At 59.9% G+C, this 26,337-nt stretch overlaps 1 protein-coding gene and 1 long non-coding RNA gene across 10 annotated transcripts; one reads left to right on the top strand and one right to left on the bottom strand.

Moving 5' to 3' along the window:
• Positions 1 to 340: 340 nt before the first annotated feature.
• On the top strand, positions 341 to 24,909 carry HCFC1 (host cell factor C1). Of its 9 annotated transcripts, none has more exons than XM_063601533.1 (26): positions 341 to 1,817; positions 7,748 to 7,896; positions 8,190 to 8,350; positions 9,041 to 9,249; positions 10,168 to 10,252; positions 10,826 to 10,932; positions 12,052 to 12,231; positions 12,305 to 12,664; positions 12,975 to 13,135; positions 13,701 to 13,898; positions 14,218 to 14,442; positions 14,581 to 14,685; positions 14,934 to 15,153; positions 15,407 to 15,549; positions 15,704 to 15,842; positions 16,056 to 16,276; positions 16,925 to 18,401; positions 18,697 to 18,860; positions 19,509 to 19,953; positions 20,309 to 20,626; positions 20,760 to 20,878; positions 20,980 to 21,117; positions 21,469 to 21,654; positions 21,922 to 22,222; positions 22,847 to 22,910; positions 24,014 to 24,909. In XM_063601533.1, the coding sequence occupies exons 1-26, from the start codon at positions 1,625 to 1,627 to the stop codon at positions 24,228 to 24,230; spliced, it is 6,285 nt and encodes a 2,094-aa protein (XP_063457603.1). In that variant the 5' UTR covers positions 341 to 1,624; the 3' UTR covers positions 24,231 to 24,909. The 9 variants fall into 9 exon arrangements, with proteins under 9 accessions (XP_063457603.1, XP_003804870.1, XP_034806350.1 ...); XM_003804822.7 differs by having other exon boundaries at positions 23,077 to 24,909; XM_034950459.3 differs by having other exon boundaries at positions 20,760 to 20,887.
• LOC134729766 (uncharacterized) lies at positions 2,079 to 3,779 on the bottom strand. The gene is made up of 3 exons (XR_010111188.1): positions 3,407 to 3,779; positions 3,106 to 3,278; positions 2,079 to 2,692 (listed from the first exon to the last, which is right to left on the bottom strand). It is a non-coding gene; the product is annotated as an uncharacterized LOC134729766 (long non-coding RNA).
• Positions 24,910 to 26,337: the final 1,428 nt, after the last annotated feature.

The following is a 26,337-nucleotide window of genomic DNA, read 5'->3' as shown; positions in this document are numbered from 1 at the left end:
CTCCCACTCTCGCCCCGCCCCCGGCTCCCCCGCGGCGCGCCTCGGGCCGCCTCTTGCGGCTGCTGGGTGTGCAGGGCGCGAAAATGCTCGCTTCCCGGCCGCAGGCGCGGCTGCAGTGGCTGTTCGCCAACCCCGGCCACCCGCGTGCCGCTGTCCCCACTGCTGGTTAAAGGCAGTTCCTCGGGCGTGCGTCCCTTCAGCAACCCGAGAGACCGTTCCCAAGGGGGGCGGGGCCGAGCGCGTCGGAGGGGTTAGCAGTCTCATCCGGGCATTTCCGAGATGCCGCCGCCGCCATCTTTGTTTTGTGCTGAAAGTCGCTATTGACGCCCGCGGACGGCCGGGCGAGGGGAAGTGGCAAGATGGCGGCTCCCAGGGCGGAGGCGTGGAGGCTCGCCCGGTGGGGGGGCCGTGGGGCGGGGCGCGCCTGCGCCTGCACCTGACCTGAGCGCGGCTCGAGCTTTAGCCCAGCGCGCGGCCGCGCCGACCCCCACCCCCGCCGCGAGGCAGCGCAGGGGTCCTTTAAGAGGCTTGGGCCCAGGGGCGAAGCGGTGCGAGGGCGAGTGGGGGTAAGCGGTGACGTCACCCGGCTCCGCCTCCTCGCCCGACCGCCGGCGCCGCTGCCGCCATGTTTAGTTGTTACTTCTTTACACAAGATGGCGGCTCCCAGGGAGGAGGCATGAGCGCCCTGCCGTTACTGCTTCTTCTGCCGTACAGTTGCCGCTTCGGGGCCTAACTCTAGCTCTTTGAAGCGGCTCCTGTGGGAAGGAGTCATAAGGCGGGAAGTGAGGATCGGACACCGCCTTGAGTTTGGTGTGCAGTGGAAGAACTGACCCAGGAGGAAGAGAATAGGGGGGAACGGGGAGCTAGTCTCAAGATGGCGGCTCCCACGGCGGCAGGCGCAGCCTGAGCAGCAGAGGCGGACTAAGGGGAGAGGCGCAAGACTTCACAAGCCGTACGGCGCGAGCCCCCAAACGGCCCTCGAGAGCTCGAGCTGGTTCCACCGGCCTCCGGCCCGCCTCCATTCGTTAGGTGTGTCGAGGCTGTTTCGGGAGCGGCGGCTGCACTAAGGCGCTGGGCGGGGAAGCGGGACGGTCTCAAGATGGCGGCTCCCACAATTGTGGTCTGAGCGCCGGCGGGGCTGCGACGACCGCGGCGCTTGTGGCTCCTTTCCACCCGCCCCGGAAGCCGGCCAGTGCTGGGGACTTGGGGGTGTGGGAACCGGGCCGGGGCTCCGCCATTTCCGGCGGGGGAGGGCTACGACTGAGGAAGGGAGGAGAGAGAGGCGGCTCAAGATGGCGGCTCCCAGGGCCTCCCGCCCGAGCTTGTAAGCGGGAGCGCCCGGACAAGTAGTCGGGGCGACGGGACTCAGCGGCCTCCAGCTTCTTGAGCCTAGGCGCTCGACAGTTTCGGGCGGCTCTTGCGGAGACGGGGTGAGCGAGAAGAAAGGGAAAAGCCAAAGGGAAGGAGGGCAGTTAAGATGGCGGCCTCCATGGAGTCGTCTACCGCTGTGTGAGAAACCGCTTCTCCGTGAGAGCTGCCTTAGACGAAAGGGGGTGTGTGAAAGGAATTGAGGGGCTCCCTTCCCGCTTGTTGACTTCTCCCCACCGCACCCTTTCCCGGAACTATGGCTTCGGCCGTGTCGCCCGCCAACTTGCCAGCGGTGCTTCTGCAGCCCCGCTGGAAGCGAGTGGTGGGCTGGTCGGGTCCGGTGCCACGGCCCCGCCACGGCCACCGCGCCGTGGCCATCAAGGAGCTCATCGTGGTGTTTGGCGGCGGCAACGAGGGAATAGTGGACGAACTGCACGTGTACAACACGGGTGAGTGCAAAGCCCGCTGGGTCTTCGGCTCTTTCCCTCCCTCCATCTCCTCCCTCTCCCTCCTCTTTCCTCCCTCCCTCCATCTGCTCCCTCCCTCTCCTCCCTCCCTCCATCTCCTCCCTCACCCTCTACCCTTCCCTCTCTCTCTCCCCTCCTCCCTTACCCGTCCTTCTCCCCTCTCCCCGTCCCCCTCCCCCTTCCCCCCTCCTCCCCCTCCCTCCCCACTGATCGGCTTGCCCCTCCCCTTTGCTGTGCCGGGCTTCAGTGCTTTTCTCTGATCTTCTCCCCGTTCCCTTGTCTCTCCCGTGTTTGAGGATTGGTTTTCGTTAGTTAAAAGAAAGCCCCTAGTCCGACTGGTGAGGGAGAGGGGCTGTCGCCAGCGGTGGTGACTTCAGACCCACACCGTTACCCAGCGGGCTGGGGCTGGGGCTGGGGCGGGCGGATGTGTCCCCTTGGCGCAGGCAGAACTCCCCTCCGTCCCTCCCTCCCTCCCTCCCTTCCTTCTCCTGCGCCTGCTCAGCTCTCCCTCATCTCGAGTGCCCATTCTGGAGAAATGACCATTTCTAGATTACAGATTCGTTCTCTGTCTCTCGAAAAAGGGAGGGAAGGGAAGCGCTCTTAGGACGCAGAGTTTAACATCCGCCGACCCGGGTAATGCCGGAGCCTTGGGGACCCCTAGGACGGGCCGGCGGCAGGGCTGCCTCTCCCTTTCCACATTTACTTCTGCAGCATTTCTTTCCAAGTCGCCCCTTCTCCTAATCTGGTGCCTTCTGGTTTACAAGCTGAATTCCATTTACCCCTCAGCGGCCTGCGTAGTCGTGTGTCTCCCCGCTTCTGCGGATCCAGGGGGTTACCCCACCCGCTCTTCTGCCTCCCTGCAAAACCCAAAGCCCGTTAGTTGGGAAGGGGAGGAACCTCTCTCTTCAGGTATGGCTGATGCACCACGGCCTTCGTGGGGGCCGTTTGTTGTTGCTTCTGCCTAGTAGCCTTGCCTAGTCTCTAGGGCAGAAAGCCTGCTGCTGTCCACGACAGCTTTGTGACATCCTTTTTCTTGGTGGCTACTTGGCCCGTTTTGTGCCCCTAGCACAAGGGTCAGTTCCCAAGTTGCCTACTGACTGCCCGTTGGCCCACAGGACCCCGGCCTTGCCCAGAAGGCAGGGTCAGGGTGAGTTCGGTCCCATGCAAGAGCTGAAAGAGTCTGGGTGAGGGAAAAGCCCCCTGCAGGCGGCTGGGGGAGGGCCTTGGGATGCCCTAGTCCTGAGTGGCAGGCACGGCTCCCAGCACTAACCCCTTGCTCCGCGGCCGTTCTCTCCTGGGGGCTCTGGCGATCCCCTGGCCTCGGTGGTGGCCCTGCAGACAAACCCTCGCTGAGTGGGCTTTGTGTCCTGAGCGGTGAGAGGCTGCTGTTCTTTGACTGAGCTCCAGTGCCTCGATGCTCTGGGGGTGGGAAGGTGGAGCTGCCTGGAGGGAGAAAGTTGGTTTAGGGAGTTGGGAAGGCTGGAGCTGGGCTCTTGGGTGCCGCTTCCTTCCCCACCCCCCAAGGCAGAAAGTGCTGGTTTCTCCACATCTCGGAGATTATCGCCACCTACCACGTTGACTTTGAAAGGCTGGTGGGTTGTCCGTGACCGTTTTTCGTTCCAGGTCTCTCAGCACCTGTTGCCTCCAGGGAGCAGGGCCTTTCTCAGCAGCCCCCGGGCGGGGGCGCTTGGTGGTTGGTGGTGCCCTGCGCCAGCCCAGGCAGCTGCAGTAGCAGGAATTAGCTCAGTAAGCTAAGGCTTCTCCAGTGGTGGGGCTGTTTATAGAGGCACCGTCACCATGAGCAGCACCTTCTCCACTCTGTGGACCGACTTTCTTCTCATAAGGCCTGGAGCAGGCTCCCTGGCAGGGAAATGCAATTTTAGAAAGTAGGGCAGGGGCCTAATTACAGTCGGCTCCAGAGTCCACCACCACTGCTGCCTTGGCTTCCTGGGGCCTCTGCATATTCATTAGTTTATTAAAATGAATTGACCACTTTGGCATGAATTCATTACCAGTCTGCAAAGACAGGTTGTGCATTAGAGGGGTAGCCTGCCTTCCAAAGGGCTGCTTAAAATGAAGCTCTGGGATCCTCCAGGGTAGCAGTTTGGAAACTGTCATCGGCAATTCCTCAGACAAGAGAGCAGCTGGCAGACCTGACACCCTCTTCCTCACCGGGGTTTCTGCCCCCTCCCGCCAGCCCGGCCTCGTCACCTTTGTCTTGTCTTCTTTTGTTGTGTTTGGGATGAGATCAGGGCATATTCTCACGCCTGTGCCCCTTGCACTTCTGCGGGATCAGTCCTCAAAAAGCCTTGTACCTTTGGAGAGAGCTGATCTGGAAGGGGTTCCCGTTGCTAGGATAAGAAAGCTTCAGGGGGTGTGTGCTTTGAGAGCTCTTAGGGTAGCTACTGTGCTTGTCCTTAGGGAATTTTAGTTCCATGTGGCAAGCCAAAGGATTCAGAGTGCTGCCAGGTGTGGGGGGTGGGGGAGCGAGAGCTTTGGCTACGGTGGCTCTGTAATGTCCATAGGTTCTTGGAGCTGGAGGGAGCCTTGGAAAATACCTAGTGGAACTACTTCCTTGTTTCTGCAGATGAGGAAATTGGGGTCCAAGAGGGGAAGTGACAGGTCCAGGGTCGCCCTCCCAGCTGGTGGCGGAGTTGGGCGGGAGTGCAAACCTTCATAGAGGCCGTTCTGCCACCTGTCTTTGGGGCCCATCACCTTTGAAATGCCTCCATTCTCTCCTCTGTCCCTGTATCTAATTGTTCATTGCGTTGGGCAGGCATCAAATGTGTCCCCTTCCACACCAAGCCCTCCTCTCCTCTTACTAGACTCTTGCAGTCACTTCCTGATTGGCCCTGCTAGTTTCATTTGTCGGGAAATCCTGTTCACCCTTCAAGGCCTGGCTGAAACGTCACCTCTTCTGAGAAGCCCTTTCCACTCCTGTCCTCCCCTCTCCAGCAGTCGCACTGCTCTGTGCTCCCAAGGGCCCGGCTTGGTCAGAGCTCTTCTAGGGTGTTTGTCTCATCGTGGGAGGGGGGCATGCAGCCTTCCTACCCCATTGGGAGTATGAGCACAAGATCGGTGTCCTCTGTGCCTCCCAGCACGTCGTATGCCACACAGGAAATGCTCTAATGTGACAGGTAGAACAGAGAGGAAGGCAGCTCGTTGAACTTGACCGGCCACCTCACTGCATGGGCACCAGTCTCTAGGTGGTGATGGGACAGTGGCAATCAGGGATGGAGCTTGCAGAGCATGAAGTGGTTGGGGGAGCTGATGAAACACAGAGAGGCCGGGGCACAGCCTTGCTCAGGAGAGGGGAGCTGGAGTGGTCTTCATCTAGTGCAGGGTCCTTTCCCCACCTTCCCCTCCCAGCTGAGAGCCAGCATTTCCAGGATGAGGGGCCCAAGGATTGGGTTACATGACACCCCCCAGATGATTCAGGGGTGACTGAGAGCAGCTGTCACATTGAAAAGCTGGGAGAAGGGAGGAGAGCTTGCTCGTGTGCTTTCAGGGGGCGGAACCAGGACTCGTGGGTGAGATGAGGAGCCGCAGGTTTGTCGTCACACCAGGAGCTGTGCTCCCTGACAGACCTCTCTTGACGGGGGTGGGGAGGGCCCCTGCCCTGCCTGGAGTGTTCTAGAATGAGATCAGCACCTCTTGGGTCCTGTAGAAGGATCTGGTGAGTGGGATCCCCAAAGATATCACAGGGCGCTTCTGGCCTGGCCCACCGGCTCACTGATCAGCGTGTGATAGGAAAGCTGCCCACTGACCCCATGTGCCATTTAGCTTTGTCCCAAACTCTGACCCGCAGCCCCATAGCTGTGGGCTTTGACCACGAGGGTGCTCAGGGGAGTGAGGGTGGCTGCCTGGACATGGGACCCTAGGGAAGGCACAGATCGGTTGCTTCAAGTCAGTGATGGGGCTCTTGTCTCTGTCTCTGTTTTACGCTGTGACCTCAGGTGTTGCTTGCCCTCCTGGGCTCTGCCCCTTTACCTACCGAGAGCAGTTGGCCCAGGCAGCCTTAGGTCTCGTTATGCGTTCACCCTGGTAGCTTGCATGGAGCTCCCTCCAGGGATTGGTCAAGACGGCTCTCCAGTGCGCAAGGCTGTTGGCCTTGGCAGCTCTTGCTTTTCTGGGGTGGTTTTTGCACTGGGAATGAGAAAGAGGCAGAGGGCCAGGATCCGAGCTTGCACATGCGGGCGGCACAGGTGTTGTCCCTCTGCTTTAGGGAAATGGCAGGGGAGCTCTAGTGCTCGGCATGTCCGAGGCCCAGTGACTCAGCTGAATGGCTGCAGAGACTGTCAGCCTGCTTGAAGCCTACCCGCAGAGTGGGTGCTGGAGAGCGGGGTGGGGGTGCTCTCGCCTCAGGAGGAGCGGTGGTGGTACAGTTGTGCTGTGGGGGGTTTTCTGGTTTTTTTGTTTGTTTGTTTTGAGGTTAGGTCTTGCTCTGTTGCCCAGGCCGGGATGCAGTGGTGCGGTCTCAGCTCACTGCAGCCTCAAACTCTGAGGGTCAGGCAGTCCTCCTGCCTCAGCCTCCTGAGTAGCTAGGACCACAAGTGTATGCCACCACACTGAGCCGGTGTTTTAAAATTATTTGTAGAGACGGGGTCTCCCTGTGCTACCCAGGCTGGGAGTTGTGCTTTGGATAAGGGCTAGCCTTGCACACGGTTCCGCATTGAGCCCTGGGGGTGACAGCGTGAGACTGGGTGGGACCAGAGTGCAGTGGGGCATGCATTCCCGACCATGGTCAGCCGCCTGGCCCTGGGTGCACACCTGAATATGGAAAAAAAACACTGTTTTTCCTCTTCTATGGTCTCACAACACTTTTGGCCATCAAACTGAATAGTCTGTATTATATCACAATATCACAGCATCCCTGTGTGGAAGCCTTCCCACCCCACAGGAATCCCCCCATGCCCTGTCACGTCCTGGGGGACCCATCTTGCGTCTTGAGTCATGTGGAGGGGCCTCAGTTCCTTCTGCCATCTGCTTGCCGAGATCTCACCCAGGCCAGCTCAGAGGCACGGAGTCGGGGTTGCACCTGGCCCCCAGTTTGGGGTTTCTGGAAAGAGTGTGGCGAATCCTCTGAGGGACCCCTCATAGGAGGAGTTTTTCGGGGAAGCCCTGGCCTGCCAGGTGTGAGGGGAGTCGAGTTTGAGGACATGAGGGAGGGGCCTGGTCCCAGCTGAAGGCTGGCTGTGCCATCCTGTGGAAGCAAAGCAGTGCCTAAGGTCTGATTTCCCTCTTTCTTGGTGGTCGCCTCACCCTCATGAGCTTTTGAGAAGCTTCTGTCACAGCTCTGCTGAGACTGCTGCCTCTGGCTTGCAAGAATGTTCTGGAGTACTATAGGTGTGGCAGCAGGGGCAGGGAGGGATGCTGGTGGACCATCACCTAGGAGACCAGAGGAAGTCCGGGAGGTCAGAGCAGAGGCCGGGTCTCATCCCCGTGGCTCTTCGTAGCCTGCAGCGGTCACTGTTTTGGCCACTTGAAAGTGCTGCTCTGGGCTCTGGCTGTCCTGACCCTGTGATGAAGGGACAAAAATGTGGGCTCCAGGGAGGAGGAGCACAGGCCCACCAAGAGGGTATTTTGGGGAGAAATTCATGTCTGATCACTGAGTGCTAGGGAAGGAAGGCAGTGGCTAGATTCCCAGTAGCTGATGAGGGATCTTGCACAGTAACTTCCCGCTCATTAAGATGACCTTGGCGAGAAGCAGGGTGGTCACAGGCTCTTTTGCACTGGCCTGAAGTCGAGGGGTTTGGAAGATGGCCCAGGTAGCGCAGCTGGAGTTGCTAGAGCGCCCGCAGGGATGGTGCTGGCTCAGCCCCTCTCACCAAGCTTGACGGCTGGCACATTTGGGGAATGAGAGGAATGGGGGCTCCCGGGTGTTCTGACTTCTGCCTCCTTCTGTTCCCCAGCAACCAACCAGTGGTTCATCCCAGCCGTGAGGGGGGACATTCCCCCTGGGTGTGCAGCCTATGGCTTCGTGTGTGACGGGACTCGCCTCCTGGTGTTTGGTGGGATGGTGGAGTATGGGAAATACAGCAATGACCTCTATGAACTCCAGGTAAAGCAGCCCCAGGTTCTCACTCTGCCTCCTTGGCCCCATGTGACCTGACGGTAGTGGCTTCAGGGTTGAGGCAAGCGGGAGGTGGAAGGGACGCTTGAGAGTCTGCCAAGGCCGCTCTGAACTTGGCCCACCTCAGAAGAAGGCAGCAAGGACCAACACCCAGGACCTTCTTGCTCCAGCAAGGCACCTCGCTCACCCCCGGCCATTTCCTCCTCCACCACAAGTTGCCCTGGGCCCCTAGTGGTGGCCTTCTCATCCCACGGTTCAGTCTCCAGGTCTTGATTTTGCAGGCGAGCCGGTGGGAGTGGAAGAGACTCAAAGCAAAGACGCCCAAAAACGGGCCCCCTCCGTGTCCTCGACTCGGGCACAGCTTCTCCCTTGTGGGCAACAAATGCTACCTGTTTGGGGGTCTGGCCAATGATAGCGAGGACCCAAAGAACAACATTCCAAGGTGAGGCTTGGTCCTTTTCTCTGGAACCCCCCGGGTGGGTGTGCTCTCACATGCACAGGGCTCCATGGTGTCCTAAAGAATGTGCGCAGCAGAGCCCCGTGGCCGGGTCCCTTTCTCGTGCTGGGTTGTAAATGAGAGAGCGGCACCGGATGCCCTCTCAGGAGCTTTCGGGCTCCAAAATCGCTACTGACCCTGAGCAGGCCTCGTGGGTGGAGGGCCAAGCTGGAGGTGGAAGCCACTTTGCCTTGGGCTGGCCCAGCTCTCGGAGTCGGCTTAGAGCTGCTCGCGTTCCTTCTTGGCCTCCGCTGCCTACAAGTTTCCTGATGGGTATTTTCCAAGGCCCGTGGCCAAGGACTCTCTGTCTGGAGGTAGTCCCAAGCCAGCGCCCCCTCTTGCTCTGCGGAGCCCTCATATAATACCCAGCTTTGTGTGCATGGCGGGGGCCTGCTGCTGGGTCTGGACTCGGGGCTGCTGTGCAGCCTCACCCACCCTGTGTCCCCTGTTCTAGTTGGACTCATCCTAGGGAGCTTCTGGCAGCCCCTTCCTCAAGAGCTAGGGCAGAAGAACTTCAGAGCTCCCACAGCCCTAGCCCCTTTGTGTTCTGGGGAGGCTGCCACTCACTGATAGCCATCCAGCGAAGCCTCTGGCGTGAGGAGTCGAGACTTGCCGTAACTGATCTTTCCTCGTCAGGTACCTGAATGACTTATATATCCTGGAATTACGGCCAGGCTCCGGAGTGGTAGCCTGGGACATTCCCATCACTTACGGGGTCCTACCACCACCCCGGGAGTCACATACTGCCGTGGTCTACACCGAAAAAGACAATAAGAAGTCCAAGCTGGTGATCTACGGCGGGATGAGTGGCTGCAGGCTGGGGGACCTGTGGACCCTAGATATTGGTGAGCAGGGTGGTAGCACCCCAGCAGCCATGGGACAAAGCGGGTCTGCCTCTTGGCTGGCCCCGTGGGTGGCGCTGTTGTATGGTGAGGTGGGGCTCTTAGGGAGCTGGAGCATGCCACTTCGTGCTTTCCTCTTGTCATGGTGGGCCAGGGTGGGGAACCCTGGATCGTCCCTAGGTTTGGGGCTGTTATCTCTGCCCTGTGCTGGCTGAGTGGGCTGAATTGGTCTGCGGGCTTATAAGAGAATAAGACATTAAGGCTTTCTAGAATGGAATTCTCTGGATCCGGGTAGCATTAGTCCCTCTTGACTCGTCAGTGGTCAGACTGTGTGGAGTGCTGCATCCTGGTCTGACTGCTGTGGTACCACTGGATGCCGGTAAACCGTGAGGCCTTCGGGGACTGCTTGGGCCGGTCACCAGGTGGTGGTATCAGGAGTGGTTGGGAAAGATTACTAACTGTGGATCTCCGGAGGCCTCTTCAGCTGGGAGAGAGGAGATGGCGATGTTGTCCTATAGATCAGAGTCGGCACTCCAAAGAAGCAGTTTCCCGTGAGAGAATTTTCCAACAGTTTGCCAAAATGTCTGTAGCCTAAGGTGGTTATGGCGGTGAACGTATTTCATGGAGAGTTCGGGGTGTGCCCACCACTCCTCCCCCAGCACAGAGTGCAGTCCTGGCTCAGGGCAGGTGCTCAGGATGTACCTGAAGGAGCGCTATTGCTAGCCTGGTCAAAACCGCCTGGGTAACACAGGAATCTAGCTACCATGACAACAGTCAGAGGGCCTGCCGTAGGCTATAGGGAAGCCAGGGATGGAATTCTCTCACTGAGACAGATCCTACCTTCCTGAGCTAGCTTGAATCCAGGGAACGACCTGTGTGCAGTCTAGCTTGTGTAACCCTTTCCCCTCCGTCTCTCTGCAGACACCCTGACGTGGAATAAGCCCAGTCTCAGCGGAGTGGCGCCTCTTCCTCGCAGTCTCCACTCGGCAACCACCATCGGAAATAAGTAAGTGGCTGCTCACCTGCGTCTCTCTTCTCTAGACTGGCGTGGCCCCTCCCCCGAAGGGCTCTCACTCAGTTTTGTCCTGTCAGACCCTAAGGCCTGAGGATGCCTCTTTCTGGCTGGGCTGGCATTTGGCAGCCCTGTTTTTCCATTACGACCCTGGGGGACCAAGGAAAGACAGATTCAGGGGGGAGAGGGCCACACACAAGCTGAGTCTGAGACCCTCCCCGGGCCTGTGAGGCTCCGCCCCATCAGGTGCAGAGTGTTCTAGGTCCTCTGTGCAAGCACCTGGGTGTCTTTGTGGATGTCCAGGTCCTAAAGGGAACCTAGAAACTGCGGACATGAAGGTGAGCTTTAGATGAGCTGAACGGCACTTTTATGTGGTAGAGGTGACACAGTTCTCCTGAGGGCTGAGCCACCAGGCAGGAGAGGGCCACGTCAGGAGGCTTCACGCATCCTTGGGGACTCTCCTGGGGAGAGCCAGAGGACTGAGCTCTAGAACTGGGGTAGCAGAGGTGGCCTCTAGCTTGGCACCAACTCTACAATCCTTTCCCACTCTTCCCTCCTCACTCCCAGAATGTACGTGTTTGGTGGCTGGGTGCCTCTCGTCATGGATGACGTCAAAGTGGCCACACACGAGAAGGAGTGGAAGTGTACCAACACGCTGGCTTGTCTCAACCTGGGTATGGCCTCCTCGGGCTCCGAGTGGCCTGTGGGAGGCTGCAGGAGGCTGGCCCTTCTCAGCCTAAGAGCTGTGTGGGGTGTGCGGGGAGCAAGCTGGGCCCCCGGCTCCCTTTGGAATCCACTGGAAGGATCCAGTGGGCAGAGCTCTCTGAAGCAATGTTCCGCCTCTGAGTTTTTTGAATGAGCTCTCCATCCAAATGGCCCAACATCCAAAAGTGCAAAAGCCTCTACGGTGCAGGGCCTCCTTCCCTCCTCCCGGTTCTGCTTCTCAGAGGCAGCCATGTGGGTGGTTTCCCGTCCACCCTGCAGGGGCTCTTCATATCTGAGCATTAGCCATAGGTCCCTTTAAAAACAAACAGTGGCAGCCTGGCGCATGCAGTGCCACACCTGGCCTTTCTCATCCGCCGTATCTTGGAGATCACTCCACGTCCCTGCCCCGCAGCAGCCTCCTTCGAGTTGCGGTTGTGCTGCTGTAACTTGTACAGGCGCCGCTCCGTGAGTATCCTTGCACCGTCTCCACCCGTGTGCAAGTGTATCCTAGGGGTGAAAACCTAGAAGTAGGGTTGCTGTCCAATGCGGCTGAACTGCCCTGCACAGAGGCTGTGCCCACGTAGGCGCCTCCGGTGGTGCCCTCACGGAATGGTCAGGCCACTCTTTGCCAAGCCTGATGGGTGGCCGAAGCTCCCCCTCCGGCTCACCTTGAGCCCCAGCTGCTGCGGGCCCGAAAATAAAAATGCCAGGCGCCGATGGTTGAAGTTTAGATTTCTTTTGCGTGAGAGTGTGTGTTTTTTCTTAAGATCGTTCTATCACGTTTTCCCTAAACCGCTTTCCCATTGCCGTCTCTTTCTGTGAGTTGTAGTGTTCTTTAACGGGCAAGGAGGTAAACCTCTGACTCTGTTTCTCATGGTTTTCTTAGTTGGCCGTTGGTGGTTTGTAATTTTATTTTTTGTGTTGCTTTTTGCCACAAAGGGTTTCTTTGTTTTGTTGTTTTTAATGTAATAATCCAATAACTTCTTGATTTTAATTCCCATCCTTGACAACAAAAGAACCAAGGGCAACCAGGGGTGGCGGGTTTCCTCCATCCTCCTTGCTGACCTCCCTTGTCTGCCCTCCCCCAGATACCATGGCCTGGGAGACCATCCTGATGGATACACTGGAGGACAACATCCCCCGTGCTCGGGCTGGCCACTGCGCAGTCGCCATCAACACCCGCCTGTACATTTGGAGTGGGCGTGACGGCTACCGCAAGGCCTGGAACAACCAGGTCTGCTGCAAGGACCTCTGGTACCTAGAGACAGGTAGGCCCGGCCCAGCCGACTCCCCTCCTCCCATAGCCTCCCGCCCCTTCTCACCAACTGCGTTCTCCCACAGAAAAGCCACCACCCCCAGCCCGAGTACAACTGGTACGCGCCAACACCAACTCCCTGGAGGTGAGCTGGGGGGCAGTGGCAACAGCCGACAGCTACCTTCTCCAGCTCCAGAAATATGACATTCCTGCCACGGCTGCTACTGCCACCTCCCCTACACCCAATCCGGTCCCATCTGTGCCTGCCAACCCTCCCAAGAGCCCTGCCCCAGCAGCAGCCGCACCTGCTGTGCAGCCGCTGACCCAAGTAGGCATCACGCTCCTGCCCCAGGCTGCCCCCGCACCCCCGACCACCACCACCATCCAGGTCTTGCCAACGGTGCCTGGCAGCTCCATTTCTGTGCCCACCGCAGCCAGGACTCAAGGTGAGCCAGGGGACCAGGGACGTTTGAAAGTAGGGGGCTAGTCTCCGGGGAGAGGCAGTGGCCAAGTAGGGGCTGCGAGACGGCAGCCTAGACAGCAGGCCAGCAGCCGGGAGCTTTGGGCTTGTCTCCAAGGGTTGTAGGGGGATGCTAAAGCCTGGCCCCACCTGTGGAAATGGTCACCCTCAGGGCACAGAGAAGAGCCAGACTCCCACACAAGCAGGCCAACAGAAGTGGCTCAGGGCTGCCTGCAAAGGGGCTGGGGACATCGTGCAGAAGGTGATGGCTGACGGCTGGCCCCTTCTCTCATCAGGTGTCCCTGCTGTTCTCAAAGTGACCGGTCCTCAGGCTACAACAGGAACTCCATTGGTCACCATGCGACCTGCCAGCCAGGCTGGGAAAGCCCCTGTCACCGTGACCTCCCTTCCCGCCGGAGTGCGGATGGTTGTGCCAACACAGAGTGCCCAGGGAACGGTGAGGAGTGGTCACTGGGGCGGGTGGGATTTCCTGTTGATCCAGTGGATTAAGTTGCAAGTGTACTGAGGGGTTCACGTCCCTCTCGGGCTCTGGTACCACGCACCCCACACCTTTCCCTCCTGGAACGTGCAGATGGGGAGAAGGCTCCTGCGAGGTCATGGTGGGAATTAATAGGTTAATGCCTAGAAGGCCTAACCTGCTGCCTGATCCTAAGAGCATTTGCCACGTGGACTTTCTTGTCCTGCAGCCTGAGAGGAGGATCTAGCCAGCTGGGCTTGCCACAGGCCCATGAGAATCAACTGGACCTGACTCTGGTCTTTAGAAAGGATCCAGAGCTCCCAGCTGCCTCTTGCCACGGGGGTTGCCGTGCATGGTGGGTGGTGGGAGCCCTCTGTGTCTGGGGCCAGGAGAGCGGGGTCTGGCAGTAGAGAAAGCTGAGCCATGCTGGCGGGATGAGGCTCCCAAGAGCAGGGCAGCCCCTGGGCAGATTCCGGTGAGGTCCACCAAGCAGGGAGGTGGGTGGCACCCGTGACCTGGCCTCACATGCCCGTGCCTGCTGCAGGTGATTGGCAGTAGCCCACAGATGAGTGGGATGGCCGCGCTGGCCGCTGCGGCCGCTGCCACCCAGAAGATCCCCCCTTCCTCGGCACCCACGGTGCTGAGTGTCCCAGCGGGTACCACCATCGTGAAGACCATGGCTGTGACACCTGGCACTACCACCCTCCCAGCCACTGTGAAGGTGGCCTCCTCGCCAGTCATGGTGAGCGTCTTCCGGGGCTTGTCACTGTGGTCAAACAAGCATAGTCATTCCCTCCGGGCTTTAGAGTTAGCCGTTGGACCGTGGGCTGCAGAATAAGCTGTCTCCATTAAGGGCGTCATGGCCTCAGGTGAGAGCTGCAGGCTTAGCCTCCTCCCTTGCCTGTTAAAGGAAGGGGGAACCAAGCTGTTCTTGGGCTTGGGAGCAGGAGGAGGAGGAAGGTGAGTGTTGAGGCAGGAGCTATGGGCCCACCGTGGACATCTTGGGTGGTTTCCCCATCTCTTTCTTTGCCTGGCCTGTCACTCGTCTCTGCCTCCTCCAGGTGAGCAACCCTGCCACTCGCATGCTGAAGACTGCAGCCGCCCAGGTGGGGACATCGGTTTCCTCCGCCACCAACACGTCTACCCGCCCTATCATCACAGTGCACAAGTCAGGCACTGTGACAGTGGCCCAGCAAGCCCAGGTGGTGACCACAGTTGTGGGCGGGGTCACCAAGACCATCACCCTGGTGAAGAGCCCCATCTCTGTCCCAGGAGGCAGTGCTCTGGTGAGTGATGGGTGCTGCCAGGCTACAGCCACTGCCAGTGGTGAATGGCCGCCCTGGGCCAGCTCCAGGAGAGTCTCAGCCAGGCCATGCCCTTGTTTGGTTTCCAGATCACTCCTTGCTCCATCCCTTCCTTTTTAGATTTCCAATCTGGGCAAAGTGATGTCGGTGGTCCAGACCAAACCAGTTCAGACTTCAGCAGTCACAGGCCAGGCGTCCACGGGTCCTGTGACTCAGATCATCCAGGTGAGCTCTCAGTCTTTGCACATACGCAAGAGTGGGGGCCTGGGTGCCAGGCCACAGGAAGAACTCATGTCCCTGCCCATGGAAGATCCCATGAGCACACATGGCTCAGCAAGTTCTGCTGCTCACTCCCCTCGCCCACAGCCTCCAGAACATTCCCTGAGCCGCCAAGGCTGCCAGCGGAGAGTAGCCAGACCACACTTCCCTTCCTGGCAGTGATGCCGGCTCATGCACCTGCTTCCCCCTTTCAGACCAAAGGGCCCCTGCCAGCGGGAACAATCCTGAAGCTGGTGACCTCAGCAGATGGCAAGCCCACCACCATCATCACTACCACGCAGGCCAGTGGGGCGGGGACCAAGCCCACCATCCTGGGCATCAGCAGCGTCTCCCCCAGTACCACCAAGCCCGGCACGACCACCATCATCAAAACCATCCCCATGTCGGCCATCATCACCCAGGCGGGCGCCACGGGTAGGGGCCTCCCCCGACATATGAGTGTCTGCAAGTCCTCACTGGAGGGGAAATGGAGTCCGGGTTATAAGGCGTGCTGTGTTTCTGTTTAGTTTACCCTTTTCTATCTTCTCCTTGCTGCCTTTTGTGTCTAAGGGTAGTGAGGAGATGGGCAGGGCTATGGCTGTGACTTGTGGATGTTCATTATAGTCTAGGGGCAGCAGGGGCAGCCCTCACAGAGCCTGTCTCCCCTGGGCCCCACTCTCCCATCCAGGTGTGACCAGCAGTCCTGGCATCAAGTCCCCCATCACCATCATCACCACCAAGGTGATGACTTCAGGAACTGGAGCACCTGCGAAAATCATCACTGCTGTCCCCAAAATTGCCACTGGCCACGGGCAGCAGGGAGTGACCCAGGTGAGGCACTCCCAGCCGTCTCTCAGCCCAGTGTCCTAGTGCAGTCCACCCCAGCACACCACGCAGGTCCTCCCGACGGGCCTGGGAGGGGCAGCATCGGTGGCATCTACCAGCCTGGTGGTGACGTTGGTGGCACTTTCCTCTGGTGTTCCAGGTGGTGCTTAAGGGGGCCCCGGGACAGCCAGGCACCATCCTCCGCACTGTGCCCATGGGGGGTGTTCGCCTGGTCACACCCGTCACCGTCTCCGCCGTCAAGCCAGCCGTCACCACGTTGGTTGTGAAAGGCACCACAGGTGTGTACCCGTAGGCCAGGTCCCCTGCCACCCCTAGATTATAATGAAGCAGGGCTGGCCTTCAATCCCCATGGCACAGCTGGGGGGCACAGCAGCTCCTCTCTCCCGAGCCTTCTATGCAAGCAGCTCCAGAGTGCCCCAGCCTGTGCAGGAGGAGCTGCTGGGAAGGAGACAGCAGCAGCCTTGGCCCAACTCTTGCCTCCTTTCCTTCAGGTGTCACGACCCTAGGCACAGTGACAGGCACCGTCTCCACCAGCCTTGCCGGGGCGGGGGGCCACAGCACTAGTGCTTCCCTGGCCACGCCCATCACCACCTTGGGCACCATTGCCACCCTCTCAAGCCAGGTGATCAACCCCACTGCCATCACTGTGTCGGCCGCACAGACCACGCTGACAGCGGCAGGCGGGCTCACAACCCCGACCATCACCATGCAGGTAGGGCAGGGCCTGAGGCCACGTGTGGGCGAGGGACCCCACACAAGTGGAAGCACGTGAGGCTCACGCCGTCCGTCCACAGGCCTTTCCTTCCTGGTGTCGCGCTGCTGCCGGGTGCAGCCATGGCAGGCCTTTCCTCACCTGGGGCATTTTCCCTGGTGTCACATGGTCCCTGTGTCATAGTCCGTGGTTTGGCTGTCATGGTTTGGCCATGCCTGGTGTTTGAACACCGGGTTCTTCCTCTCGCAGTGTTCTAGAGGACGCCGCAGCTCGTCTGCATGTGTGTGCAGTGTTCTGTTCATACATATTAAGGAAAATGGTGAAACGTTTGTTGTTGGCCTTTGAGCATTGAGGGGGATTTCCATTCTCTGACAAAGGACTTGACTTCAGCCAGCCTCCTGCCTTCTCCTTGCCCTGTCCTCACAGCCTCTTCCTCATCCCAGTTGCCTTTGAGGCAAAGTGGTGCCTCTTCCCTGGCCTCTGAGCAAGTCGGTGTCTTGGGGGCAGGGGTGAGTGGGTCTTACGTCTGCCAGGGCCGTTGAGAAGTGGTCAGTGGTCCCAGCCTGTGTGGTGACAGTGCAGGACAGTGGGAGGGACAGGCAGACAGCCAGCTGCGGCACTAACTCTCTTCCTCGTGTGTCTCCCCAGCCCGTGTCCCAGCCCACCCAGGTAACTCTGATCACGGCACCTAGTGGGGTGGAGGCCCAGCCTGTGCATGACCTCCCTGTGTCCATTCTGGCCTCCCCGACTACGGAACAGCCCACCGCCACAGTTACCATCGCCGACTCGGGCCAGGGTGATGTGCAGCCTGGCACTGTCACCTTGGTGTGCTCCAACCCACCCTGTGAGACCCACGAGACTGGCACCACCAACACGGCAACCACCACTGTTGTGGCTAACCTTGGGGGACACCCCCAGCCCACCCAAGTGCAGTTCGTCTGTGACAGACAGGAGGCAGCTGCTTCTCTTGTGACCTCGACTGTGGGCCAGCAGAATGGTAGCGTGGTCCGAGTCTGTTCGAACCCGCCGTGCGAGACCCACGAGACGGGCACCACCAACACCGCCACCACCGCCACCTCCAACATGGCCGGGCAGCATGGCTGCTCAAACCCACCCTGCGAGACCCACGAGACGGGCACCACCAACACTGCCACTACAGCCATGTCGAGCGTCGGCGCCAACCACCAGCGAGATGCCCGTCGGGCCTGTGCAGCTGGCACCCCTGCCGTGATCCGGATCAGTGTGGCCACTGGGGCGCTGGAGGCAGCCCAGGGCTCTAAGCCCCAGTGCCAAACCCGCCAGACCAGCGCGACCAGCACCACCATGACTGTGATGGCCACCGGGGCCCCGTGCTCGGCCGGCCCACTCCTTGGGCCGAGCATGGCACGGGAGCCCGGGGGCCGCAGCCCTGCTTTTGTGCAGTTGGCCCCTCTGAGCAGCAAAGTCAGGCTGAGCAGCCCAAGCAGCAAGGACCTGCCCGCGGGGCGCCACAGCCATGCGGTCAACACCGCTGCCATGACCCGTTCCAGCGTGGGTGCTGGGGAGCCCCGCATGGCACCTGTGTGCGAGAGCCTCCAGGGTGGCTCGCCCAGCACCACAGTGACTGTGACAGCCCTGGAGGCACTACTGTGCCCCTCGGCCACCGTGACCCAAGTCTGCTCCAACCCACCATGTGAGACCCACGAGACAGGCACCACCAACACCGCCACTACCTCGAATGCAGGCAGCGCCCAGAGGGTGTGCTCCAACCCGCCATGCGAGACCCACGAGACGGGCACCACCCACACGGCCACCACCGCCACTTCAAACGGGGGCACGGGCCAGCCCGAGGGTGGGCAGCAGCCCCCTGCTGGTCGCCCCTGTGAGACACACCAGACCACTTCCACTGGCACCACCATGTCGGTCAGCGTGGGTGCCCTGCTTCCCGACGCCACTTCTTCCCACAGGACTGTGGAGTCTGGCCTAGAGTTGGCGGCGGCACCCAGCGTCACCCCCCAGGCTGGCACCGCGCTGCTGGCTCCTTTCCCAACACAGAGGGTGTGCTCCAACCCCCCCTGTGAGACCCACGAGACGGGCACCACTCACACGGCCACCACTGTCACTTCCAACATGAGTTCAAACCAAGGTAAGTGAAGGTGGCCAGCCTGGCTTTCATGGTCTCCCAGCCCCCCAGGCTGAAAGGCCAAGACAACGATGGCGGGGGTCCGTCCAGAGTCCACCAGTCAGGCTCCTTGGCACCCAATTTACCAGTGGGGAGAGCTGGGGCATCCTGGCTGTACCTGAAGCAGACGGAGGTCTCCAGGAGCCTGTCCTGCCTTATCTGGCCCTCCCCTTGGTGGTAGAGGAAGCCTGTGGTGGTCAAGCCAAGTATAGGCCGGGGGGGCTCCTGCTGAGCAGCCGCCTGCCTGTCGCCCCCACAGACCCCCCACCTGCTGCCAGCGATCAGGGAGAGGTGGAGAGCACCCAGGGTGACAGCGTGAACATCACCAGCTCCAGTGCCATCACGACAACCGTGTCCTCCACACTGACGCGGGCTGTGACCACCGTGACGCAGTCCACACCGGTCCCGGGCCCCTCTGTGCCGGTAAGAGCCCAGGGGGCCGTGTTCTTCCCCGCCTTCCCGGCCTACGCCCGTGCAGTTCCACACTCAGACGCCAGATGTCGCTCTTGTACCAGGCATGGGGCCGCTCCTGGTCCCTTTTCCGGACCATAAAAGGGCAGCCTCGGTGCCTGCTGTGGCAGGAGGCAGGAGCCTCACCGTCCCCCGCATCTCTGGGGCGCTTTTATTTCTGTGACTGGTTCTCATCGCGTGTCACTTCACCGCAGCCTGTATAAGACATGGCGGGGGTCTGAGTGCCCATTTGTCCAGGCCAGGGTGACTGAGGACGGGTTAAACCTGACCGGGGGTCTCAAGGGCCTTTGTCCTCACGCTGGTCAGAGAACCACTGTCCCCTCCCTATTTAACATGGGCTGGAGCTGGCCCATCAAGAATGAAAACTTAGGCCCACAAGGAAAGGTGAAGGCTGGCTGGCTTCTCAGCCCTGCTGCCTGGCTCTGGCCCCTCTCCTCCCCTCTGACAGGGGCTTCTCTCCCTTTCTAGAAGATCTCATCAATGACTGAGACTGCCCCAAGGGCTCTGACTACTGAAGTCCCCATCCCGGCCAAAATAACAGTGACCATAGCCAACACAGAAACTTCTGACATGCCCTTCTCTGCTGTTGACATCCTGCAGCCCCCAGAGGAACTCCAGGTGTCGCCAGGTCCTCGCCAGCAGCTGCCGCCACGGCAGCTTCTGCAGTCGGCTTCCACAGCCCTGATGGGGGAGTCCGCCGAGGTCCTGTCAGCCTCCCAGACCCCTGAGCTCCCGGCCGCCGTGGATCTGAGCAGCACAGGGGAGCCATCTTCGGGCCAGGAGTCTGCCAGCTCTGCGGTGGTGGCCACTGTGGTGGTCCAGCCACCCCCACCCACACAGTCCGAAGTAGACCAGTTATCACTTCCCCAAGAGCTAATGGCCGAGGCCCAAGCTGGCACCACCACCCTCATGGTAACGGGGCTCACCCCCGAGGAGCTGGCAGTGACGGCTGCTGCAGAAGCAGCTGCCCAGGCCGCAGCCACAGAGGAAGCCCAGGCCCTGGCCATCCAGGCGGTGCTCCAGGCCGCTCAGCAGGCCGTCATGGGTGAGTGCCGGTGCAACCCTGGGGAAGCCAGGCCCCTCGAGGGAGCAATAGGCCGCGGAGACAGCCTGGGAAGAGGAGCCCATTTCCCTCGAGGGTGGCATGAGCCAGATGTGATGGGGAGGACGAGCGCAGGGGACCCCAGGCAGGCCAAGTAGTAGAGACTGCCGTGTAGAACAGGCTGGCTGGGGTTAGCGCCTGGGAAACAGGCAGGGCCCCTCGGCCAGGGCTTAGCCTACAGTGGAGCACGGTAGGAGGTGGACGGGGTCTCTAAGACAGACTTTGGGGGCCTCCGCCCGGGCTGCCTGCTTCTGGCCAGCCTACCTAGTAAGTAGTGTTTCTCTCGACCCTGGAGCAGGCACCGGCGAGCCCATGGACACCTCCGAGGCAGCAGCAACCGTGACTCAGGCGGAGCTGGGGCACCTGTCGGCCGAGGGTCAGGAGGGCCAGGCCACCACCATACCCATTGTGCTGACACAGCAGGAGCTGGCTGCCCTGGTGCAGCAGCAGCAGCTGCAGGAGGCCCAGGCCCAGCAGCAGCATCACCACCTCCCCACTGAGGCCCTGGCCCCTGCCGACAGTCTCAACGACCCGGCCATTGAGAGCAATTGCCTCAATGAGCTGGCCGGCACGGTCCCCAGCACTGTGGCGCTGCTGCCCTCAACGGCCACTGAGAGTAAGCGACTGAGGGCGAATTGGTGCTGGGGTGGTGGGGGCACCCAGGGAGGTGAGGGCAGGACGGGAGGCTCGGTCCCACTTGGGAGCCAGGTTTCCCGAGTCTTTCCCGCTGACACCTTCTTTCTTCCTAGGCCTGGCTCCATCCAACACATTTGTGGCCCCCCAGCCGGTTGTGGTGGCCAGCCCAGCCAAGCTGCAGGCTGCAGCTACCCTGACCGAAGTGGCCAATGGCATCGAGTCCCTGGGTGTGGTGAGTCGGGTGTGTTGGGGCTCCTGAGTCCGTGGCCTGGGGGGCAGCACTGCCTCTAGGTGCTGAGGGCCTGATCTCGTCGCACCGATTCTGTCTTGCAGAAGCCAGACCTGCCGCCCCCACCCAGCAAAGCCCCCATGAAGAAGGAAAACCAGTGGTTTGATGTGGGAGTCATTAAGGGCACCAACGTAATGGTGACACACTATTTCCTGCCACCAGATGATGCTGTCCCATCAGACGTAAGTGTCCCCAGGTGCTGATGTCCTCAGGTGGGTGGGTCTTGGCTCCACCACCCTGAGCGGGGCTTACAGGAAACTCCTCCATCTTTGGGCCAAGCTGAGTAGCCAGGAAGCCTGAGGAAGGTGGGCAGAGACCAATCCCCCCTGAAGCAGTAGAAAAGGAGAGCTTTGGTTCCTTCCCGCCAGTACCTGGCCACAGTCAGCCTCGCCACGTCCCTCCTTGCCGTGAGGGGCCAGCCACCGCTGACCTCTTTTCCCTCTGGCCCATAGTTACCATGGACCTGCAGTGTTCTGGGGTGGCCCAGAGCTGCCTTCTCCACAGTGGCGTTCATGCCACTCCTCTTTTCCTAGGATGATTTGGGCACCGTCCCTGACTATAATCAGCTGAAGAAGCAGGAGCTGCAGCCAGGCACAGCCTATAAGTTTCGTGTTGCCGGAATCAATGCCTGTGGCCGGGGGCCCTTCAGCGAAATCTCAGCCTTTAAGACGTGCCTGCCTGGTTTCCCAGGGGCCCCTTGTGCCATTAAAATCAGCAAAGTGAGTCTTGCTGTGGGGTGGCCGTCTGTCCCTGGTTGGTTCCTGCCTGCCTCAGCACATGAGGTGGCCGGGGGGGCATAGGAGAGCTAGGTTTTGAGTCCCAGTTTGTCTTAGTCCTTCCACTTGGGGGAAGATCTCTTTGAAGCTCCTTGAACTACCACATGGAATATCTCTACTGTGTTAGAAAATGGCTTATGGGAACCATGATTAGTCAGTTCTGGAAGCTTCTAGCCTGTTCTGTTGACCTTCTGACCCCCTGGGTTCTAGAGTCCGGATGGTGCTCACCTCACCTGGGAGCCACCCTCTGTGACCTCCGGCAAGATTATCGAGTACTCCGTGTACCTGGCCATCCAGAGCTCACAGGCTGGGGGCGAGCTCAAGAGCTCCACCCCGGCCCAGCTGGCCTTCATGCGGGTGTACTGCGGGCCCAGCCCCTCCTGCCTGGTGCAGTCCTCCAGCCTTTCCAACGCCCACATCGACTACACCACCAAGCCCGCCATCATCTTCCGCATCGCCGCCCGCAATGAGAAGGGCTATGGCCCGGCCACACAAGTGAGGTGGCTGCAGGGTGAGTGTCCTTCGTGGGGCTCTTCAGGCACAGGGAAGGCCCAGGAAGCCGGGTGCAGCAGGAGGAACTGTCACCATCTGAGATTTTTTCCCATGTGCGGCGTCTCCCTGCTTCCTTTAGCGCGCACACAGCCCCCCACGGGGGTGGCCATCGAGTAGAGCAGGGGACCCAGCTCCGGGCCTGGGGGTGCAGGGGACGCCACCCCAGGATGTTTGAGGGGACAAGCAGTGAGAGGGCTGGCGGGAAAGTGTAGGTTTCCAGGCCCGAAAACGGCACGTCCCAGGTCCCTGGAGTGCAGCAGGTGAGGGATGGAGGCCGGCCTGCCTCCTGTCAGGTCATGCTCCTGCTCCAGCTCCCCTGGGGCTCTGACCTGGGAGGGCAGTGAGAGGTGGGAGCTGAGCTGAGTGGGTTTCTAACCTACGTCCAGAGGGGAGTGAGTGGTGTCGTGTTCTGGTCCCAAGGAGTGGCGTAAAAGGTGACCACCCATAGGGCAGGCGCCCCACCCTTGCCAGCTGCGGGTCATGCCATGTGGCACCAAGAGACTCTGCAGGCGGGCAGGGCGCATGTGTTCCTTGCTCTTGTTCTGTCACAGTGCTGCTCACGCATCTCTCCCGTTCCTTCCAGAAACCAGTAAAGACAGCTCTGGCACCAAGCCGGCCAACAAGCGGCCCATGTCCTCTCCAGAAATGTAAGCAGGAAGCCCCTCTCGGGAACCTTCTGAGACTAGGGGTGGAAATAGCTGGGTTCAGCCTCTTGTCAAATGACTGGGGGCCCCTAACCGGCCCTGCACCAGCAGGGCCTCCAGTGGTGCAGGGCCCACACTAACTTTCTCTTTCCTTTTTCTGCCTTCCAAGGAAATCTGCTCCAAAGAAATCTAAGGCCGATGGTCAGTGAGAGGAAGCTGACTAGCCCCTGGATTCTTCTCCAGACCCCCCTGCTTCAGGAACACCCGCCAGGGCCCACCCCTCCCACCCCGTCCCAGCATTCGCACTTCACCCTCGCGAGCCGCTGTTCACTCCTCTCCCCTTTCTCTTTCTCTCTGTTTTTAAAATAATCTAAAGAAAGCACATTTTACCATTGCTGTTGGGAGGAAGCAGAGGCAGATGGGAAAGCAGAGAGAGGAGCGCGCTTCCTTTGCTCCCCGCTGCCGCCCACCCTGGGGAGAGACTTTTGCGGGGAGGGAAGGCGGAGCTGAGGACAGCCAGCTCCGCCCTCCCAAGGCTGTGCGTTCCTGAGGGCCAGGTCGGGGGCGGGCATGGAGGGGAGGAAAGGCGTCCCTCTTGGCCCTCCCCAGAGTGGCTTTCCTGGCACCCTGGCCTGGGTGTCTGGTTCTGTTTTCTTTTCTTCCCCTTGTGTTTCCAGTCACCTAACTTCCCTTCCTCAGGCTCCCCTGGCCCACCCTGCTCAGTGACCCCACAGGAAGCTTACACATTTTCTCAGAGGCCTTTGTGCTCCCACCTCTTCTACCCTCCCCCTCTTCTTTCCCATTTTAAAAAAGAAAAGAAGGAAAAAGAAAAAAGGGGCAAGGAGCCCCGCGGCGGCCTGGGCAGCGCCTGTGCAGACCTCCCTGCAGGCCACACTGCCAACTGCTGCATTTGTTGTGTTTTTTAGGTTGAAATTGGTGAAGTTCACACTTTCATTGTAATTTTAGCGTGTGGGGTTTTGTCCCTTTTTTGTTGTTGTTAGCTGTGTACAGAATGTGTAATCTTTTTTCTTTTCTCTTCTTTTTTTTGTTTTGTTTTGTTTTGTTTTTGTTTTTTTACTTTTTTCTTCTTGGCTAATTCTTGGCAGGGATCTTTCTGGAGGAAAAGCTGGGGCCAGCCAGGGCAGGAGAGGTGTGAAATCTGCCACGAGGGGCCTGCTGTTTGCCACCCAGCCCAACTTCCTGTTGCTGGCCCCTGCCCTCTGCCCTTTTGCCTGTCCTCAGGCCGCTGGAACAAAGGAAGGACAGCTCATTCCTCATGGGCGATCACTCCGCATCTATAGGGTCGAGCCTAGGGGAGCTTGAGGGAGGGCTGGGGCCTCCTTGTCCTGGATTTCCAGCTCTCCCCATGCCCCCTCCCTGAGCACCACCGGCACCGCCTCCCAAACAGGGCTGCTGCTTTCCGCAGCCACTGCTCCACCTCCCCCAAATCGTCATGGAAAGGGTGGAGAATGGAGGGGAACCAGGCGTCCTTGGAGGCAGCTTGGGAGGGTGACTGTGTAGTGTCACCCACAAGGGAGGCTAGGGCAATGGAGCAGGCCGCCAGCAGCAGCTGTGCAGCATGGAACTCAGGCCAGGCTCCGAGGCTGGGGGATCTGCTTGGAGTTTTCTGCCCCCCACCCCAAACTTCTGTCGAGGAGCAAGGCTTGCCAGCAAGTCAGAAGGATTTGAACCGAGCAGCCAATCTTTCCAGCCCTCCCCTACCGACCTCTGCCTGGAGACGCAGCAGCCTGTGTCCTCCAGGGCCTCTGGTTTGTTGTATTATAGTATATTTCGCTGTGGAAAATGTCACGTTTAGTCACCTTGGAGCCCACTCACCTGGTCCTGTTGTTTTACCCCATCCCTTCTCTCGCGCGCCTATTGATTTGTTTCTGAGGAGAGTACACCGTTCACTATTGTAGAGTAACCCCTGTGACTCAATATTACCATAGTGCGATGTCGTTTTGTGCTATTTTGAACAATTAAAAGACTTTTTTTGAAATAACCACTAGGTGTCTCACTGTGTCCCGGCATCCTCTCAGGAAGCCTGAGCGGGAAGGCTGAGACCTGCCCGAGGCTCACGGGAGCCCCCTGGAGGGAGACCTGAGCTCTGGTGAAAGTGTAGAAGGCCCCAGAGTGAGGCCTCTGCTGTGGCCTCCGGTCTTTGGACCAAGTCGGACCAGGTTCCAGCAGGTTGCTTGGTAGCTGCCTTGCAGGGCAAGGGCCAAAGGGCCCCTTGGGCAGCTGCTGCTGACTTCCTGTGTCTGGGGGCCAGATCTCCCTCCCTCCCCTCCTGCACTAGAGGATAGGATGGGGCAAAGGCCTGGCAGGTCACCAGCGGCAGCCTCCTTGGGTGGGTTGGGGGGAGGTGGGCTGAGTCAAGTACACCATGGGTACTGCAGAGGTGGATCCCTTCCTCTGGCTTCCTCTTAAATGTGAGCCATGCCCCCAAGGAGAAGAAGCAAGAGCTTGTGATCCAGACTGACCACCTAGCAGCTGGGTCGGTAGGACAGCTGGGATTCCGTGGGCTGAATTTGTACCAGGAGGCCCAGAAAGCTCCGGGGCAAGGTGGCCGGAGCAGCACAGGCCTAGGCGGGTCTGAGGGGAGTGACACCCTGCTTCTGGGGCCTGGTGCTCCTGGTGCACCTGCATTCCCCGCCCCCTCCAAGCCCCTGCCGCCTGCCTTTGTTTCCCCTACACACCTCTACTGCCCAGCCTTCCTCTCAGAGCACCCAGGCACTCCGCTACCAGAAGCTCCTGGAGTAACCAAAGCCTCCGTGTCTCCACCTGTGGCATGGGTGTGTGTGCAAGGCCCTGTCGAATGCGACCTCTTCTGGGAAGCCTCTGTCATGTGGGGTCTGCTGTGTCATGTGGGGGTGGGGGGAAGCAGACTGGCCAGGGCTTGACACCAGGAGCCATGGCTCTGTCTTACCCACCGCGCCAACTGTGACCTGCCTTGGAGCCTAGCCTCGCAGAGGCCCAAGGAGAGGGGTGGGAAAGTGTCCTTCAGAGCAGAGCGGTAGGAGTCATGGCTGGGGCTGGTGGAGGCCAGGGGCCACATGGGGCTGGCCCCAGAACCGAGGGGCCTTTCGGATTTGCCATACCTTTGGCAAATGGCTTTGTGGGCGCTTCGCCTGGTGGGGCTGGTACAAGGCTTCTTCCTACCCCACTTCTGTAGCTGGCACCTGTGGGGCTACCCACCCTCCGCATTCCTTCAGCTCACTTGTCTCACCGCGGCTGCATCACACTCCACAAGGCAAGGGCCACATCAGTCATGCCTCTGGTGTTTATCTGAAAATACCAAGTTTCCGTCTGAGGGCACCACTCAGTCTGGGGAGGCAGGAGGGAGGCTGGACATGAACATGAACATGACACGCCTGTGAGCAGGGCAGGTAGATACAGCCCGGCTGGGCACAAAGCTCATCCCCTGAGC

Source organism: Pan paniscus, chromosome X (genome assembly GCF_029289425.2).
Source record: "Pan paniscus chromosome X, NHGRI_mPanPan1-v2.0_pri, whole genome shotgun sequence".
NCBI classification, from domain to species: Eukaryota; Metazoa; Chordata; class Mammalia; order Primates; family Hominidae; genus Pan; species Pan paniscus.
This window is presented reverse-complemented; position numbering and strand designations above follow the sequence as displayed.